General features: G+C 35.5%; 1 protein-coding gene across 1 annotated transcript; it reads left to right on the top strand.

Annotated features, from left to right (window-relative positions):
* The first annotated feature begins 5,193 nt into the window (after nt 1-5,193).
* On the top strand, nt 5,194-18,808 carry ttc19 (tetratricopeptide repeat domain 19). The gene is made up of 10 exons (XM_056477497.1): nt 5,194-5,484; nt 5,681-5,766; nt 8,158-8,268; nt 9,254-9,292; nt 9,390-9,446; nt 12,429-12,490; nt 12,572-12,666; nt 12,747-12,901; nt 17,087-17,249; nt 18,161-18,808. Exons 1-10 carry the CDS (start codon nt 5,205-5,207, stop codon nt 18,322-18,324), a joined length of 1,212 nt encoding a protein of 403 aa, XP_056333472.1. The 5' UTR covers nt 5,194-5,204; the 3' UTR covers nt 18,325-18,808.
* The last annotated feature ends 533 nt before the right edge of the window (nt 18,809-19,341 follow it).

The raw sequence follows: 19,341 nt of genomic DNA, 5'->3' as shown, positions 1-19,341 counted from the left end.
GCATAAAACGATGATCAGAATTGCAGCATATGATAATCAAATGATTGTGTGATTAACTGAGGAATATAGTGACAGTACTTGTCAATGGTTATGATCCCTTTATTTGCACGTTGTTTATCTGGACTCAGGTACAGTTTGAGATCCTTGAATCAGTGTTCTTATTATCTAAACAAGTTAAACTCTGACGTTAAATAAACACAGGTCTACACCAACTGTGTGTGAAAGCCCCCTGAATCATTCATTCAAGCGATTCATTCAAAAGTCTGATTCATTCAGTAGTGAAAAAGTGTCTTCATGAGTGAGTCATTGAATCATTCATTCAAGCGATTCATTTAAAAGTCTGATTCATTCAGTAGTGAAAAAATGTCTTCATGAGTGAGTCATTGAATCATTCACTTAAAGTATTCTTTGACATTTCATGAGAGCCTCTTGTAACTATTAATTTGTTTAGCTGTCTATTCAGCATCATGGGAGTAAAATAGACGATAGCGATAATTTTTAAAGCTCCATTGAACATTTGAATATCGATCCAACGAACATTTTTTGTGTTTTCAGTTCAAGTGATGATATATCCTGGATCATCTGCATAAAACGATGATCAGAATTGCAGCATATGATAATCAAATGATTGTGATTAACTGAGGAATATAGTGACAGTACTTGTCAATGGTTATGATCCCTTTATTTGCACGTTGTATAGTTGAAATGAATCTTAAAGCCGACAGGCAGCTCTTTGCTGGCGATCACTAAATGTACAACAGTCCTTAGTTTTGTCCATCGGCAACATTGTGCAGTGAATTTATAATCATACCAGAACCAGACAGTCCTGTGTTTGGCACTTTCTTTTCTTTTTGTGCAATAACCTGCTTTTAAATGAGGGACAGAAACTCGCTGCGGTCAGTAAATATTGTGTGCCTCTCTGAATGCTGGTTGACAATGAGGTATCATTGTTGTTGTATGCAGCCAACACAGATTTATATGTATAATAGAAAAAGATGTGTGCCAAATATAACTCATTTGATGATGGTGGAGATTTTAATTTGCGGCACTTGCTCCAACAGGTCAATGGTGAGTTCAATATGTGTCTATTAATAGCCTCCTAAATTAATTCAGAAGTGTGTGATGCTTGGGTGTTTTTTTGCAGATTTTCAAGCTTTTAATTCAATATTTACTGACTCACCTTTTAGGAAAATGTTTTGAACACTGAATTATCAGGTGCTGACTTGAATTAAAAGAGAAGACTACATTCAGAAGAGTTAAAAGATGAATGAATTTCATGATTCGCTTCAAGCACACAGGGCTTATTTTTCATTAATATACATGTCCCTTAAGAAGATGACACTTTGATTTAACATGATGGAATAGTTGGCACAAGAAAATTATTATTTACTCACTGTCATTTCATCATTCTAGATGTAAATGCCTTTCTTTTTTCAAGATGAGGAAAATTTGAGTTACATTGTTCCAGTCTAGTGCTTTCCAGCTTTGTTATGGAAGTGAATGGTGCTCGAGTTTTTAAAGCTACACAAACCACATCTGTCCCTCATAGAAATAATCCACAGGACTCCAGACAGAGAGTAAATGAATGCCTTTAAAGCAAAAAAAAGTTTTAAACATTCATTCATTCATTTACCTTCAGCTTATATTTATCAGAGGTCGCCACAGCGGAATGAACAGCCAACTATTCCAGCATGTTTTACGCAACGGATGCCCTTCCAGCCACAACCCAGTACTGGAAAATTTTTTCCAAACAGTAATTTATTCATTCATTCATTTTCTTTTCGGCTCAGTCCTTTTATTAATCTGGGGTTGCCACAGCGGAATGAACCACCAACTATTCCAGCATATGTTTTGCACAACGGATGCCCTTCCATCCACAATCCAGTACTGAGAAACTTTTTCCAAACAATTATTCATTCATTCATTTTATTTTCGGCTTAGTCCCTTTATTAATTAGGCGTCGCCACTACGGAATGAACCACCAACTATTCTGGCACATGTTTTATGCAATGGATGCCCTTCCAGCCACATGCCAGTACTGGGAAACTTTTTCCAAACAATTATTCATTCATTCAATTTCTTTTTGGCTTGGTCCCTTTATTAATCAGGGGTCGCCACAGCGGAATGAACTGCTATATAATCCGGCATATGTTTTACGCAACGGATGCCCTTACAGCCACATCCCAGTACTGGGAAACTTTTTTCAAACAATTGTTCATATTTAAAACTTAAGATCCTATTACAAGTAAAAAAGGTAAACAAATCAAATATCTATTACCTGTTAGCAAATATCATACAGGTGTGTTTTAAAGAGTTACAAAACATTATTCATTTTTTTCTTACAAAGACACTTTGGTTCACTTAAAAAAACATTCTTAATCATCTGGAATCATATGGATTACTTTTATAAAGGATAGATGGATGGATGTGGTTTTTTAAGCTTCAAAAGGTCGGGCACCTGGGGCAGACTGGCCATAGGGAGAACTGGGACATTTCTTGGTGGCCTGAAGGTCAATCTGACCTGCCACCTTGACTTATCAATCCTCCCCCCAACCATCGCTCTTTATTTACAGATCGCTCAACCGCCTCCCCCCTCTCCACTTACTTATCGCTAGCCAACCCCCCACCCCCCCTTTAGTTATCGTTCGCTCAAGTGGCCTGATGTTTCATAACTGTCCCAGGCAAAAATAGTGTCCCTGTCCCCCCCTGTCAGGCACCATTCACTCTCATTAGAATGCTGGGATGAGCCGGGGTGTTTTTTTAAAAATAGCTCTAATATTATTTGCCTAAAAGAAGAAATGCACATCTAGGATGGTTTGAGAGTGAGTGAATTATGTGCAAATTTTTTGGTGGTGCACTGTTCCTTTAATTAAATAGAAATGAGTGTTTTAAAGTCATTTATAGCTCTTTCGTCATTCCTCTTTGCCTGCATTTTATACTGTTTCTGTAAAGTAAACACTCATCTTTTTTGAAGGAAATGTATTTGATTTGTTGCAGAGAGTTCTAAGAGAGGTATGTTAGAAAGCCTCTCATACACATAGACTTTATTTCTTGATTTAAGGCTATGCTAACCTGTTGTACAAATACTTGTGAAGTAAAACACTTTTTTTCAGATGTACATTTCACAGGTGCAACTTTGTTCTCTTTCTAGATGAGATGTACTTTACATACATTATAATCTTAACACTTGGTTTTGAGAGCTATTTTTTCAAAGAAAGATTTGAAATTGGAGGGGATACATGTACGTTTTTTGGGGTGTGTGTGTGTGTGTGTGTGTGTGGTTATTGTTGATGTGCATATTAAGTGTGAGTGACTGTGTATTTGAATCACCCTATGCCTTTCCTTTCTCTCTCTCTCTCTTTGTGCACTTCTGTGTCTACAAATGAATATGTTTAACCTGTAATTACTGCATGATCTATGGTACAGACACCCACTGTGTGCTAACCTACAACTGAAAAGAGATTATTACCACAAACAAAGCATTCCCTCTTTTTCCTGTTAAACCTCTACTTGGATTTGGGTGATAAAAAGGATATTGTGATGTTTTGTAACCTCATCTGTGCTTTAGTAATATAAATAAACAGTGAATCATAGACTGGTGAATATTGTTCATTCATTCATTTTTTTTCAGCTTAGTCCACAGCGGAATGTGGACTAAGCTGTGCCACAGCGGAATGAATCGACAACTATTCTGGCATATGTTTTACACAGCGGATGCCCTTCCAGTTGCAACCCAGTACTGGGAAAGTACTTTGATTGATTATTTACGTATTTATTTTATTTGTAACTTAGCACTAGGTCTAGAATTCTTAACCTGGAGCTTTCTACTTATTAAAGAAAGTCTTGCTTATGTTTATGCTGCTGTCTTCTAACAAATGTTGTCACTTCCTGAAGTTTGACAATTAGCTGACATGATCTTAGTAAATATATTTTCACCTAATATAATATTCCCATGAAAAAAAAAATAGGAAAAAATGTTAGAAATGAGACTTTAAGTATTCTTAAAATATTTGTCCATTTATGACATTTAAGACTTTATATAATATTTAATTACAAATATATGAATATATTATTTATTAATAATGTTTTTTATAGCATAAATAATAAGCAGAATATTTTTTGAGAATAAAAATGTATACTTAATTACTTGAGGAGCATTGCAATAGTGTCTTGATGCAGACTTGGATTTGCAAGCTGAGACTGCATTTCTCATAGATGCAATGTCAGACTTTTTTTTAATTAAAAATGTTTATTTAAAAAAAAATAATTGCATAATATAAATCAGGAAGTAATCTGTAAGAGACTGGAATACAAGTACATACAATTACAAAGCGATAAGAACAATAAATAACAAATCAGAAATAGAAAGGAAAAAAGAAAAGAAAACAAAATAAAGAAAAGGGAAGTAAAACATTAACAGGGGTCCGCGGGGTCTTAAAAGAGTATTAAAAGTGGATAAATCAATGTAGAGAGATTTAAGGCCCTTAAAAAGTATTAAAAGCTATTTTAATTTTTATATCTTTTTGGATTATGCAACGTGTGGTTGTATGCTAAAGTTTGCCTGAATATCATAATATTCGAATATCAGGATGCTGTGTAGTTTATGAAATCAATAAAATCCTGCTAGATTTGACATGATGCTGCTTTGTTTACTGCAGAAACATGAACCAGTCCAGCAGTCTAATCAGTAAAGATTTCATTTTAACGAAATAGTTCATTTATTATTTTTAGTTGTGAATTCATCTTAAGAAAACAAATCGTTTCAAATGTTTTATAAAGTGCTTTACGTGTTATTATTATTTTGCATTAAGAGAAAATGTAAAGAAAGGAGATCGAATGATATAAGAAGAAAACAGCAAAATTATAATTAAAAAGAAAATTAAAGTACAAAAGGTGCATTTAGAACTTCTGGGGCCCATGGCTGGAATTGCTTTCGGCCCCAAAATCACTAAATCCGCCCCTGCATGAGAGCCGTCGTAGTCTTTGCGTGGATATGAGCAAACATCAATATAATAATGTAATAAAAATAACAATAATGATAATACATTCAGTGCAAGATTAGTTAAAATACAACGTAAATACAAATTTGAATGAAATACACAGAATAAAATACAATGAATGGAAGCAAATCATGGAGCCCGGACTGATCACGTGACCTCCTCAGTCCCAACGCTTGGCTTGCGTCATTGCATAATCACAGAAATATGGCGCTGCACTCTTACTGTCGACACTTGGCTGCACAGGTCTTTCGTTTGAAGCTTTGTGTAAACGACTGCACGAGAAATGCACCGGGTTGCAGTTTATCTCTTGCGGGAATCAAGTCGTTGCACGAGCCGACCGGCGTGCTGGCGCGGTCGAGCCGCTGTGTGAAGCGCTGGCACAGAAGGTCATGGCATCGCTGTGCCAGTCTGCAAATGCCCAGTCAGAAAAGCCACTCGGACACTACAGACTTCAGCAGGTGGACTCTTGCCTGGAGTGCCGTCGGTGAGTTCAGATTCAGGTTGTTTGTGTATCAGAAGAAACATTTGGTTACAGCGTTTGACACATGACGTAACGTGCGTGGTGCTGTCACAACAGTGTTTCATTATATTTACGTAATGTTTAAACCATCTCAAGACAGATTGACTTCTCTCTGCGTGCTTATTCAATGATCTGACGCTCAGATTTGCCTTTGCATCAGCCTTCTCGCTTTTTGGAAGCTCCGATGAGAGAACCGAGGAGCAAAAACTCGAGGATGAACTTATTCTGCTCTTGAAGAAAGCCAAGGTAAATTATACTGGGATGTGCTACTGAGTTCTCTTATCTGGCAGCACATTAAGAGAGTTTGAACTAAATTTGTTTGCTTTGCTAGCATAGTCTGAGACGTTTCGATTCACACAAATTCATTTCAAGTTTATTTGTAAAGTGCTTTTCACATTAATTATTGCTTCAAAGGAGCTTTACAAAAGGTGCTTATTATTGCATTACAATCAAAATCAGAAAAGTTAAGTTTATTAGATACTATCACTGTATTTATATTTTTACTAATAAATTTTTAACTATAACTAATTAATTAGTAACATCAAAGTTATTATATACACTACCTGACAAAAGTCTTGTCGCCTATCCAAGTTTTAGGGACAACAAAAAATTACTTGACTTCTAGTTGATCATTTGGTATTAGAAGGGGCTTATATGAAGGGCAAAGACCTCTAGATTACACTTATTGTACCAAAATAAAACATAGTCATGCCTTGATTTTTTTAATTTATTTTTTATTATTTAATTAGGAGAGTAAGATCTGACTTTGCTTAGACAAAACTCTTGTCACTTAACAGAAATAATGTACCGTATAGAATATAAAGTCATGGTGCAGTGGAAACAGAATTAATATTGTGTATGACTCCCATAAACTCAGAGGACTGCATCCATACATCTCTGCAATGGCTCAAGTAAAGTCATCTGGAATGGCAAAGAAAGCATTCTTGCAGGACTCTTGAGTTCATCAAGATTCTTTGGATTCATCTTCAATGCCTCCTCTTTCATCTTACCCCAGACATGCTCAATAATGTTCATGTCTGGTGACTGGGCGGGTCAATCCTGTAGCAACTTGACATTTGCTTTCAAGAAATGATGTGGAGGCTGAAGTATGAGAAGGAGCGCTATCCTGCTGAAGAATTTGCCCTCTCCTGTGGTTTGTAAATTAATGGGCAACACAAATGTCTTGATACCTCAGGCTGTTGATGTTGCCATCCACTCTGCACATCTCTTGCATGCCTCCATACTGAATGTAACCCCAAACCACGATTTTTCTTTCACCAAACTTGATAGATTTCTCTGAGAATCTTGGGCCCATGCAGGTTCCAATAGGTCTCTGCAGTATTTGTGATGATTGGGGTGCAGTTCAACAGATGATTAATCAGAAAAATCTACCTTCTGCCACTTTTCCAAAGGATCAATTAAAAGTCAAGTTAATATTTGTTGCTTTTACAACTTTGATCGACGACAAGACTTTTGTCAGGTAGTGTAGTTAACCTGCAGTTGCATAGTATAAGGGTGGTGTCTATGTGCATGTTCAATGAAGTGTGTTTGCGTATTAAGTGTATGGGTTGTCCTTAAAGTCCTTGATAGTTGGCATCATCTCTGTTCATATTATATGTTATTATGATAAAGTAATCCATATTAAAATGTATAAAATATAAGCAATTCTGTACTTTTCCAAAACACACACACAAAGTAATAATGTAACTTAATACATTTTAGTTCTCTTTACAAGTTTAAATTTTCACTGTGTAAAATTGTCTTTGTGCAAGAAACTATATCGATGCCTTTCAAGTTCTGTGATGGTTCCTCTCACTAGAATCATAGTTTTGTGGATTTGTGGGACCTATTAGATTAAACCTCCCACAATATATGACTTTTCATATTTTAAAGCATCGATATGGCAATGTGCACATCTGCAATAGTCACATGGCAAGATATGCAAAGTTGAGTCTGAATTCTACAGAACACATGTGGTCAGTGCTAAGTACAACCATAATATTGTAAAAGTTTAATCATTTGCATGTGTTTTCAAGGCCAGTGACTGAGCATTTCAAAAATGTATGATTTTTGGAGGTGTAAGATTAATTGTATTTAATTATTTATACAGGGAAAAAGAGAAGTTCTTTCTTAGAACTTTTGTCTTGTTTCTAGTCCAAATATCTACATTTCAAAATGGCAACAAGATTATTTTATTTACCCCATTGGCAGGTATTTTAGCTTGTTTTAAGGAAAAACTCTTATTTTGGATTTATTTCTACTGAAGGTGAATACAAAACAATATTTCTACTTGATCTAATACTTTGAGATATTTCGACTAGAAACAAGACAAAGTAAGAAATGCTTTTTTTGCATTGTGATTGTTCAATTTGTGTACCTGAATATTATTACACTAGCAAGAAAACTGACAATCACAGCTAATCCAACCATCTTGTGAAGCTGTATTCATATTTAATATTTATTTCAATATTTATAGCCGAAAAACAAATATTGCAATATTTGTTTTTTCCAATATCGTGCAGCTCTACTTGGCATCTATCAGTTTCTGACTTTGTTAGCCATTACAGAGGAACAACTGGTCATCTTGAACTACATGTTTGTTTTTGAAGGCTGAATGTTACTCTGTGTGTTTCACAGTACAGCATGATGATTGGGGAACTGGATGCTGCTGATGGTTTCTTACACAGAGCTGTCCGACTGGCACATCAGATGCACAACAACGATGCAATTATATACACATACAGCCTGGTACGATTTTGTATTTATTTTTCAAACCTTGCCTTGTTGTTTTCACCTAGCTTAGCCCATTTTCATTGGTAAAAAATATTAAGGTCATGTACGGGGGTGTGCAATGTTGACTAAAAATATCTGAATATTTTCTAGAATATTAGTGGTGATGATAATTGCACTATATTTTGTTAAGCGTGTTATTGTTCTGGTATCATAAGGACTTCAGTTGGCTTCTGAAGTTTCTGATATTTGCCAAATAGATTTTTACATTTTTATTGGCATGTTTGCCTTTTTATAAAGCTGTTTTTCTAAAAGTGTGAAAAAAAAATCTTTTGAGTCAAATTTGTATATTTAATCTGTCAAATATAATAATAATAATAATAATAATAACAACTACAACAACAACAATAACAATAAATATTATTATCAATAATAATACATTTAGGCGGCTATCAAACAAATTAAATCAGTTTCAGCTAAAATGATCTTTGTAGAAGTTGCATATGAAGTGACGTTGAGATGTATTTGTTTACACAAAAATATATTCAATGTATTAAAACGTTAAAGAATTAACCAGTAGGAGGCAGCAAGTGGGTGTTAAATAATTTGAATGCTTCATTCATAAACTAAACACAATCATGTTGCTCAATGAGATTTGAGCACAAAAACAGCCAATATGGGCGAATCTTATCTAAAATAATATTAATGAGTTAATATTAAGTGTCTAAATTATCTTAACAGTTAAAATTATACAACAGTATAGTATATACTGTAGTATAAAATCAATTCCACTTTTGTAACCATACTGGTTTTTGAAGGAAAAAATAAACATATGCTTGCATTCTGTAGGTGTGATTTGTTTTATTTTTTATAAAAAAAGTAATAACGTCAAATCGCACATCATTAAAATAATTATGATTATATCACATACAATATTGCACACCACAACCATGTATATAGAATATTACATACAGTAAAAGGATATGTTCCTGTTTCTTTGCAGATGGCAAATCTTGCCTTTGTTCGAGGTCAGCTGGACAATGTAAGATCTTCCCTTTGCTCTGCTCCACTGACTCAGATCTTTAGGTTAGCGTGTAAATGTGTAGTAAACACCAGCATGTGACACTTTTTTTGGACAGGCTGAGAAGCTGTTCAAAGCAGCGATGAGTTTCATGTTGTCAGGAGGAACACCACAGGTAAATATTTTGTACTGTATATCCGTTAAAACATTGTGCAATAAACATACTAGAAACTACATGCTAACAGCATGCTAAGTAATGCTAGTTACAGGCTAAATCAAGCTTTTTAAACATTGATGTAACAATTTTTAACTTTCAGGATTCTCAAGCCAACATGAAAGTTTATGTACAAACTTTATTCTCTAGTGAAATTCTGAAAAGTGAAATTATGAAATTCTGTGTAGTAATAATGATAATAAACACTCACTACCCTTCAGCTTAGTCCCTAATCAGGGGTCACCATAGAATGAACCGTCAGATACTCTGGCATATGTTTTATGTACCAGATGCCCTACCATTCGCATAATAATAATAATAATAATAATAAAAATAATAATAATAATAATAGCGGAATAGACTTTGGCATTTGTTTTATTCAGCGAATAATAGCCTTATGAGAATATTTTTTCCTTCCTCAACAATTTTGACTTGTAACTTATAATAAACTTAACACAGTATGAGTTGTAGAGACAGTATCGATTGTGCTCATTCAATTCTATAATAAGTAGGATGTATTCTGGTGCATTGCCTTTATGCAACAGATATAAGAAACATGAGGACACCATTATGCATTTTTTATTTGGAACTGTGAAAAGCTAAATGAGTTTTGGGATACTGTACATGAGTTGGGCGTCACGGTGGCGCAGTGGGGAGCTTGGTCCCTGGTTGGAGCCTTGGCTGGGTCTGTTGGCATTTCTGTGTGGAGTTTGCATGTTCTCCCCGTGTTCGCTTGGGTTTCCTCCGGGTGTACCGGTTTCCCCCACAGTCCAAAGACACGTGTTATAGGTGAATTGGGAAGACAAAATTTTCCTGTATCTGTGTGAATAGGTGTGCATGGATGTTTCCCACTGATGGGTTGCAGCTGGAAGGGCATCCACTGCATATAACATATGCTGGATAACTTGGTGGTCTATTCCGCTGTGGTGACATTAATGAAGGAAATAAGGCAAAAAAAAATTAATGAATGAATAAGCTGAAAAGAAAATGAATGAATGACTGAATAAGCTGAAAAGAAAATGAATGAATGAATGAATGAATAAGCCGAAAAGAAAGTGAATGAATGAATGAATAAGCAAGCCGAAAAGAAAACGAATGATTGAATTAATCAGCCGAAAAGAAAATGAAGGAATGATTAAATAAATGAATAAGCCAAAAAGAAAATGAATGAATGAATGAATGAATGAATAAGCCGAAAAGAAAATGAATGAATGAATAAGCTGAAAAGAAAATGAATAAGCTGAAAAGAAAATGAATGATTGAATAAGCTGAAAAGAAAATGAATGAATGAATGAATAAGCCGAAAAGAAAATGAATGAATGAATAAGCTGAAAAGAAAATGAATGAATGAATGAATAAGCCGAAAAGAAAATGAATGAATGAATAAGCTGAAAAGAAAATGAATAAGCTGAAAAGAAAATGAATGATTGAATAAGCTGAAAAGAAAATGAATGAATGAATGAATGAATGAATAAGCCGAAAAGAAAATGAATGAATGAATAAGCTGAAAAGAAAATGAATGAATGAATGAATAAGCCGAAAAGAAAATGAATGAATTAATAAGCTGAAAAGAAAATGAATGAATGAATGAATGAATGACTAAGCTGAAAAGAAAATGAAGGAATGAATGAATAAATAAATGAATAAGCTGAAAAGAAAATGAATGAATAAGCTGAAAAGAAAATGAATGAATGAATGAATGAATGAATGAATAAGCCGAAAAGAAAATGAATGAATGAATAAGCTGAAAAGAAAATGAATGAATGAATGAATAAGCCGAAAAGAAAATGAATGAACTAATAAGCTAAAAAGAAAATGAATGAATGAATGAATGAATGAATGACTAAGCTGAAAAGAAAATGAAGGAATGAATGAATAAATAAATGAATAAGCTGAAAAGAAAATGAATGAATAAGCTGAAAAGAAAATGAATGAATGAATGAATAAATAAATGAATTAGCTGAAAAGAAAATGAATGAATAAATCGAATAGAAAATAAACAAATGAATGAATAAGCTGAAAAGAAAATGAATGAATGAATAAGCTGAAAAAATTGAATAAATGAATGAATAAGCCGAAAAGAAAATGAATGAATAAATCGAATAGAAAATAAACAAATGAATGAATAAGCCGAAAAGAAATTGAATGAATGAATGTACATGAGTTTTTTGTGATAGTCCTGGGAAAGAAATATCACAAGACTCCTTTAATATATCTTTTTGGGGTTGCCTTAAATGAAGTATCAGACCTTTTTTTTTACCAAAAGGGTAGGTCTGATTTCTTATGTATCTAAAAAATGTATTCTGTTAAACTGGAAAAATGAAAACCCTCCATCATTTGAATCATTTAAAAATATTATAAATTGTGTACCTTTTGTATATTCTAATAAAAAAAAAATAATAATAATAATTTTAAAAAATATATATTATAAATGACATTCTGCATTTGGAATATTTAACATATAGTTTGAAAAACAAAACACATATATTTTTAGAAACCTTGAATATTTATTTGGACCCTTTATGAACCCTTTGACCTGTGCCTACTGCCTACATAATAACCATTGTTATCACACTGACCACTCATATGTTGTTATTTGATTTCTGCTTTTCTGAATTTGATGTATATGTTTTTATACTTGTATACTCTGATGCTATTTAATGCTGAGTATTCCGCTTGTTAATTGTGCTGATTGTTATATTGTAAAACGATAAATAAATAAAATAATGATAAAACAAGAACTGATACAGGAAGTAGTGAAGAAGGGTATGGTGGGCGATTTTGAAAACAGCAACACTAAGAAAGCAGTATATTTGTTGTGTGTAAGGCTTTTTACCAATTCCGTATTATTTTTGAACATTGGTTTGAGCAAAACAAAAGCAATGATAAATGCAGTCAGTCGCCATATTTTTGAAACTATCTTTACCTGTTTTATCTCATTAGGATGACAATGCAGTGATTGAGATGTCGCTGAAGCTGGCCAGCATATACGCCACGCAAAACAAGTGAGTGCTGAGCCTTGGTGAAACTCTGAGTCAGCTGACCCGTTGACCTCTGTGCTGTTCAGTAACTCGTTTCATTTCCAGGAATGAGTTAGCAGAGCATGGCTTTCAGTTCTGCGCCGATTCTTTAGAGGCCAAGATTGATAAACAGAAGGATCTTCCTCCAGAAAGCCTCTCAGGTATCACTAACACTTCAAACTTTGGCTCATTTGTGTTTATTCATCGAAAGTAATTAACAAAATGTTTGTGTTTCTATTAGACGAAGAGCGCAAAGACACCAGGTTGCTGCTTGGTCTCAGTTTGGACGCGAGGGCACGTTATTTGGCAGCGAATCATCGTTTCATAGGGGCCTGCCGGGATTACAGACACGCACTGCAGATCTGCCAGGAGGAGCAGGGAGAGTCCCATCCACAGGTTATTTTTCTCTCTTTCTCTGTTCTCTGTTAGATGTTACACATTTTGTTTGCAATTATAAAGATCTTGCCACAGACCTACAAATCAATGCTGGAAGACATTAAAGCCCAGGACACATCGAGTTGACTTCAAAGAACTAGTGATGGTGAAAACTGTGAAAACGGGTCAGCTGTGTCTGGTCCCGTCTAGACTAAAAAGCTACATGCGAGCACATCAAACAGATGACAGCCGACTGAAACAAGTCCTTCTGAAACCTTCTGTGCATGTGTGGAAGAATGTATCTTTCCATACCTGAAGGTGACAGTACTCTATATTATCATTCAACAAAAGGAAAACCGAAGTGACCTGTATCCTATTCATGTTTACACTTGCCATACAATTTACGGCGTTGCGCTGGCGTAAAGGCGGGTTCTAGCATCTGTGCCACACTAGCCACGATGGAAGAAATTGTCTTGCTTTTAGCTCTGCGAAATAGGCAAAGTTCGCCCAACTTTAAAATGATTTTGAGATGGAGGAGGAGGGATAGGGCCGTTATCGCAGCTTGCGCCTATGGTTTATATATGGTGTCCTCTACTGACTCATCCTGGAAGATGCTTGATTTTTAATATAGTGTTTTCAAGGTTAGAAAAGTGCTTGGATTTTGGACAAAGTGCTTGAATTTGAAATTGCAGGACTCCTAATTGCGACTGTTTTGGTTGCATATGTGCCTGAAATTATATCTATGCGAGGTCAAAATATATTTGGGAACATTTGTGTGAGGGCATAAAATTGTTGCCATGCGACCAGTTTTCACTGCAAAATGTTCACTGTATGTGGGTATTTAGGAGACATTCATGCAGAAAATCGCTAAACTAAGCGCTCAGGAATAGTTTAAAACAAACATGGCAACTTGCTACTACACCCAAACAAAATCTGACTGTAAGCTCATTTTTTGAGATATCAACTTTAGGTAAAAATGAGACCAAACTTAAAAATATACTTTACTTTTTTTTTAAATACCATTTTTGGGTGAACTTTCCCAATAAATCTATGTTCCAAAGTGTTCAACAGTTTAAGTTGAAATGTCATATTGTGTTTTTTAAAATAGCACAATGGATTTAAATGTAAAAAAGTACATACAGCATATATAAATGTAATTTACCGCGGTTTTTAGGTGCTGGAAGAGCATACAAATACACCTTGAAAGTGCTTGAAAAGTGCTGGAATTTGAAGTTGGAAGAGCTCTGTACTTGGCGTATTTCAGCTTTTCTATTGGAAACATAAATCTTTCAATTTAACAATTTATTGAAAGCTTAAAGTAAGTGCAAGTACAGCAGAACAACTAATTTACAACTAAACAACTAAATTACAACTAATTTACAACTTCACAATAAAACCTAACAGCCATCAGAAGAGCTGAATGGAGTGACGACCTACAGTACTTAATGCTTGAGTCTGCAGTTCTCTTTTTATACCAGGTAAGTTCACGCTATGCTGAATCGTACAATGATTTCAGCAGTTAAATATGGTTAATTAAACTGCGGTCACTGAATGCTGAGAATGAAATGTAAAAATCTAAGTTCACATACCCTGCCATACAGGTGCAGTTCGCTGTCAGAATGCAGTTGTTTTGCTTGTTGATGATTACCCAGGCCTTGGGCAGTTCCATCTTCTTTCCTTGTCTTTGGCTTGGCAGGTTTTTAGCTCTACAAAGTTTTGAATCTCGTAATCATGGAACATTATTTTTGCACATGACCACACCGAGCTAAATTGTAGGCATTCAAGGACTTGTAGGCCTTTAACTTTTCTCTTGTAAAATCACTTGGAGTTTCTATGAGATGGTTGTATATTTCTGGCTGGATGCGCTTGGGAGGGTGCTATCACAAAAGGACCTGCCGGACGAATGCCACTCACTTTAACATTAGTTTGCCGAATAACTGTGGTTATCACTGGGTGACATGCTGTTATAATATGCTGAAAGCAGTATGTACTGTAACTAACATATAATCAATATAACTTATCTCTAATACAACAACAAATTCTGTACCGCATCAGATGTCATTACCTCGCTGTAAATGCTAGCATCCTGAAGGTTTACAAACCGGTAATTCCCCTATAACAGCAAAATGCAAAGTAGCTTTAACATTTCAACAATGCTTTTTCAGAAATATGACCATATTTTCTTTTTTTTTTTTAGCAAAAAACAACAATAAAACAAAAAAATGTCACACCTGCTGACTTTCGTCTTGGTGTTAAAATGAAGTGAAGTGCGTATTGTCAAGTATGGTTACCTATACTCTGAATTGGTCCTCTGCTTTTGACCCATTGAAGTGTACACAAGTGAGAAGAGAACACACACAGTGAGGTGAGCATACAGCTCGAGCAGTGGGCTTTCCTTTCAATTACAAGTACAACTCCCTAACCATTAGGCCACAACTGGTTAAAGAGCCCATATTATGGGTTTTTGAAAATGCCCTTCCATGTAGTGTGTAACACAGCTCTAAGTGAAGTGAAATATCCAGCTAAGGCTTAAATCTGTAAGTGTACAGTGTTTAAAACTATTGATTCATCTATAAAAGAGTCGACTCATAGTGCTTCAAACGAGTCGTCTTGATAACGAGTCATTAGGTGTTTCGCCAGTAGTTACGCGCGCAAACCAGGGAGATTTGAAACCTGCGGCCCCGCCCACTAACACAGAAAAAACACTAGACACACACACACACAGACGCCGCCGGTCGAATGAAGTCACGCTGTGCTCAGATGGATAATATTGACAGTCTCTACCCAAAGATGAGTTGTGAACTGTGAAGAGTCAGTGGTTGAGGTTTATCCACTAGTGTAAGTAAGTGCGATTAAAATTGTTGCCTCGTTTAACTTGCAAATTATGTATTTATTGTGTTTTGTTACTTGTTAACCTGGTACAGTACACGCGGTTACTCTTTATATTCTCTTATCACATGTAAGCCACGTTAAAAACGCGACGCGTGCCGCTTTGTTTACGGATTTAACGTTAAAGGCTTTTGTGAGCTCGCGTTCCACTGCCGTTTGTCGTTGCTATGGCGATCGTGAGCTAGGAGACAGGAGACTCGCGTCGCTTTCCCTAGTTCTTCTGAGGAGCGTTGTGTGTGTGTGTGCGTGCGTGTGTGTGTGTGTGTGTGTGTGTGTGTGTGTGTGTGTGTGTGTGTGTGTGTGAGAGAGAGAGAGAGAGAGAGAGACTCGCGTCGCTTTCCCTAGTTTTTCTGAGGAGCGTTGTGTGTGTGTGTGTGTGTGTGTGTGTGTGTGAGAGAGAGAGAGAGAGAGAGAGAGAGAGAGAGAGAGAGAGAGAGAGAGAGAGAGAGAGAGAGAGAGAGAGAGAGACTCGCGTCGCTTTCCCTAGTTCTTCTGAGGAGCGTTGTGTGTGTGTGTGTGTGTGTGTGTGTGTGAGAGAGGGAGAGGGAGAGGAGGGAGAGGCTAGGAGACTCGCGTCGACTTCCCCAGTTCTTCTGAGGAGGGTTGTGTGTGTGTGTGAAAAAGCCTTACACTATGAAGCGCGTGTGCACTGTGACTACTTTTATATAGTTGATTACCAGCTGGGCATTTCACTCTGTCTCGCGCTGAAGCCTGTCACTGTCGACCAATCGCAGCAGGCTGTCATCGGTCCAATCAGAGCAGATTAGCTTCGCGCTGAGGAGGGGTTTGGGAACAAATGAATCGCTGAACGATTCATATGGGAGTAGTTGGGATAATTAGGTAAAAATAAATGCAGATTATAAGACCATCAAAGTGTTTTATGACCTTGCATGCATATTAGAATGTTGTTGGAGACCCTTACAACCTAAATATGACCCTATTTGATGTATAATATGGGCTCTTTAAGAGTACAAATAAACTCTGAAATGGTAGAGTATACAAATAAATATTAATATAAATATTACATTTTGACAGAACAGTCTATCATGCAATAACTTGCAGTGTCTGCGCCTTTTCACAAAACTTTCAAAAAACAGTCCTCCTGTTGTTTTGTTTCTCCATTTTTTTTTTCCGTCTGTCAAATAAACAACAGTCTGACTCAGTACTGACATCTTGTGGAGAAACTAAAAAGTGTAAAAATGATTCAAAGCGCATATGCAAGCTGCTCATACATTGTAAGCAGAGTTGGAAATCAGTTTTTTGGTGCTCAGGAGTTTGTCTCATTGCTGAGCCTGTGTATTGTGTGCTGTGCTTTAGACGCTGGTCCTGATGAGTGACCTGGCAACAGTGTTGGACCTGCAGGGGAAGCATGATGAGGCTCTGGTTTATGTGAAGAAGGCCGTGGAGCTTGGACAGGCAGCGGGTCACCCTGAACAACACGTGCTGCTTGGGAATATGGCAGGAATCCTGATGCATAACGGTACTTTTGAAGGACTTGTTACAAATAAAATGAACAAATCTATTTTATGTCAGTTACAGTTATATAAATTATTTATTCAAATGTTAAAGAAAGGTTATCACAACTTAATATAGATAGAATAAAACAAATATTCACATTTTGCTAAAAAATACCTAATAAATCCAGTAAATATAGAGAAACTGGGAATTTATTGTGGTCTGTAGCTGTCTCTTGTGCGCTGTTAGACAAAATACAAAAATTATATTTAAAAAATTGTTTTGGGGTATAAAAATCTGAGATTTTGTTAAAATATTTTGCAGAGTTTAAAAGGTAGAAATGACTGACTTCATGGTGTTATACAGTAGTGTACTATTATACTGTATTTTCAGGAAAATGCCAAGGAGAAAAGGTGCAACTGTTTAATATTTTTGACCGCTTCACGCCACAAAAGATCCTTTAAATTTAAGTAAACAAGAGGAAAAAAGAGGAAACGCTGAAAGAATAACTTCTAAACAAACATAAAATGTATAAAAGCAAATGATAGTCATTCAGGATTAAATTATTATAAACCTCAACCTCCCAAATTCTTTTCTTAAAACTTAAACTAAGTGTATCTGTGGACAACACAACAAATCCTCACGTCTATCTTATTCATTAAACTTTGTATATTTAGTGCACGACATAAATTGTATGATATAAGTTTTGGAATATAACTCACAGCTTGTTTTAGATGATTTAAAACTCAATATATATTGAAAATACAGTATGTATAGATGAATGGATCGATTTATTTAGAGTAAGATAAATTTATTATATGGATATTATGGAAAATATTACATAAATAAAATTATTTCAGATCATTAAATAACATTCTTGAAATCATGCTCAGGCATATGTCCAGATGTCACTGTTGTTTATGTTTTGTCATTCAGGTGAGTTTGAGGAATCTGCTAAACTGTATCAGGAGGCTCTGGCTCTGGCACACACCGCAGGAGATGAAGAGGCCATTGAGCAGCTTCAGGAGGGACTAAAAGAGCTGGGCAACAGGAGAAATGCAAAAGACAACAGCAAAGATGAAGATGAGCTAAAGGAATGATGATTCAAATACTGTCTGCACACACACACACACACACACTCCTGGAACTAATATATATTCAGTAGAGCACAGCATTAAGACAAACTTTATGGTTTTGTGCAGAAAATATCATCTTTAGCAGGACCATAAACCTCCAGCCATGAATCATATAAAAATAATTGGCATTTGTTGGCACTGCCATTTACTGTTTGCCATCAGTACACAACATATGTTGTTAATGGCCTTTTTTGTAACTTGCCTCCCATTAGATTACCTCCTATTTTGTAGTCTGGCCGGTGGACTGTAATAAATTATTCCTTTGTAAAGTGAAAACAGGGAAGATAAAGACTGATGATTGAGTTTTAAGTCAGACATTCTGGACATCAGGGCAGCTCATTATTGGTCTGTTTATATAATGTGCAATGAAATATGTACTGCTCTTATTTAAAGCCAATGTGTGTTATATGTTTGATGTGTGAAGTGATTTGATAAACCTGTGAAAGTGCTTGTTTAGTTTTTTTTAATATTGGTTTGTAAACCCTCAACTAAAGAGAGAATTTACCCCCCAAATATATAACTTTATTTATTTTCCCTACCCTCAATAGGTTAAACATTTAACAGTTTATATATTCTGTTAAACAAAAAAAGTCAAACCGGGAACACGTGAAGAGACTAAACGATGAGAGTTTTCAGTTTTGGGTGAACTATTCCTTCAATTCGGTTAAACGTTGTTTTCTTGCCCTGTAGAGGTCAGTAAAGTGTTTAGATTTTCGTAAAATCATGCGAGAAACCAAAGTTTTGAGGTCATAAACCAACAATATGACTAAATCCAAAGTGTGACAATCAGAAGCTTAACATTAAGATGGCTAAACGGAAGGTAAGTTCAGTTTGTCTTTATTTCTCTTCATGAACGTAATGCCCTATTTGACTGAGCGTTTAGACTCGCATAAACAATTGAAAAATCCTTAAACGTATCATTCAACTCTGTTCCAGAAATGACATTTGCCCCGTCTTCGTCAAATTTTTACTGAAATGAGG

This window comes from Danio aesculapii, chromosome 2 (genome assembly GCF_903798145.1).
Source record: "Danio aesculapii chromosome 2, fDanAes4.1, whole genome shotgun sequence".
Classification (NCBI taxonomy): domain Eukaryota; kingdom Metazoa; phylum Chordata; class Actinopteri; order Cypriniformes; family Danionidae; genus Danio; species Danio aesculapii.
This window is presented reverse-complemented; position numbering and strand designations above follow the sequence as displayed.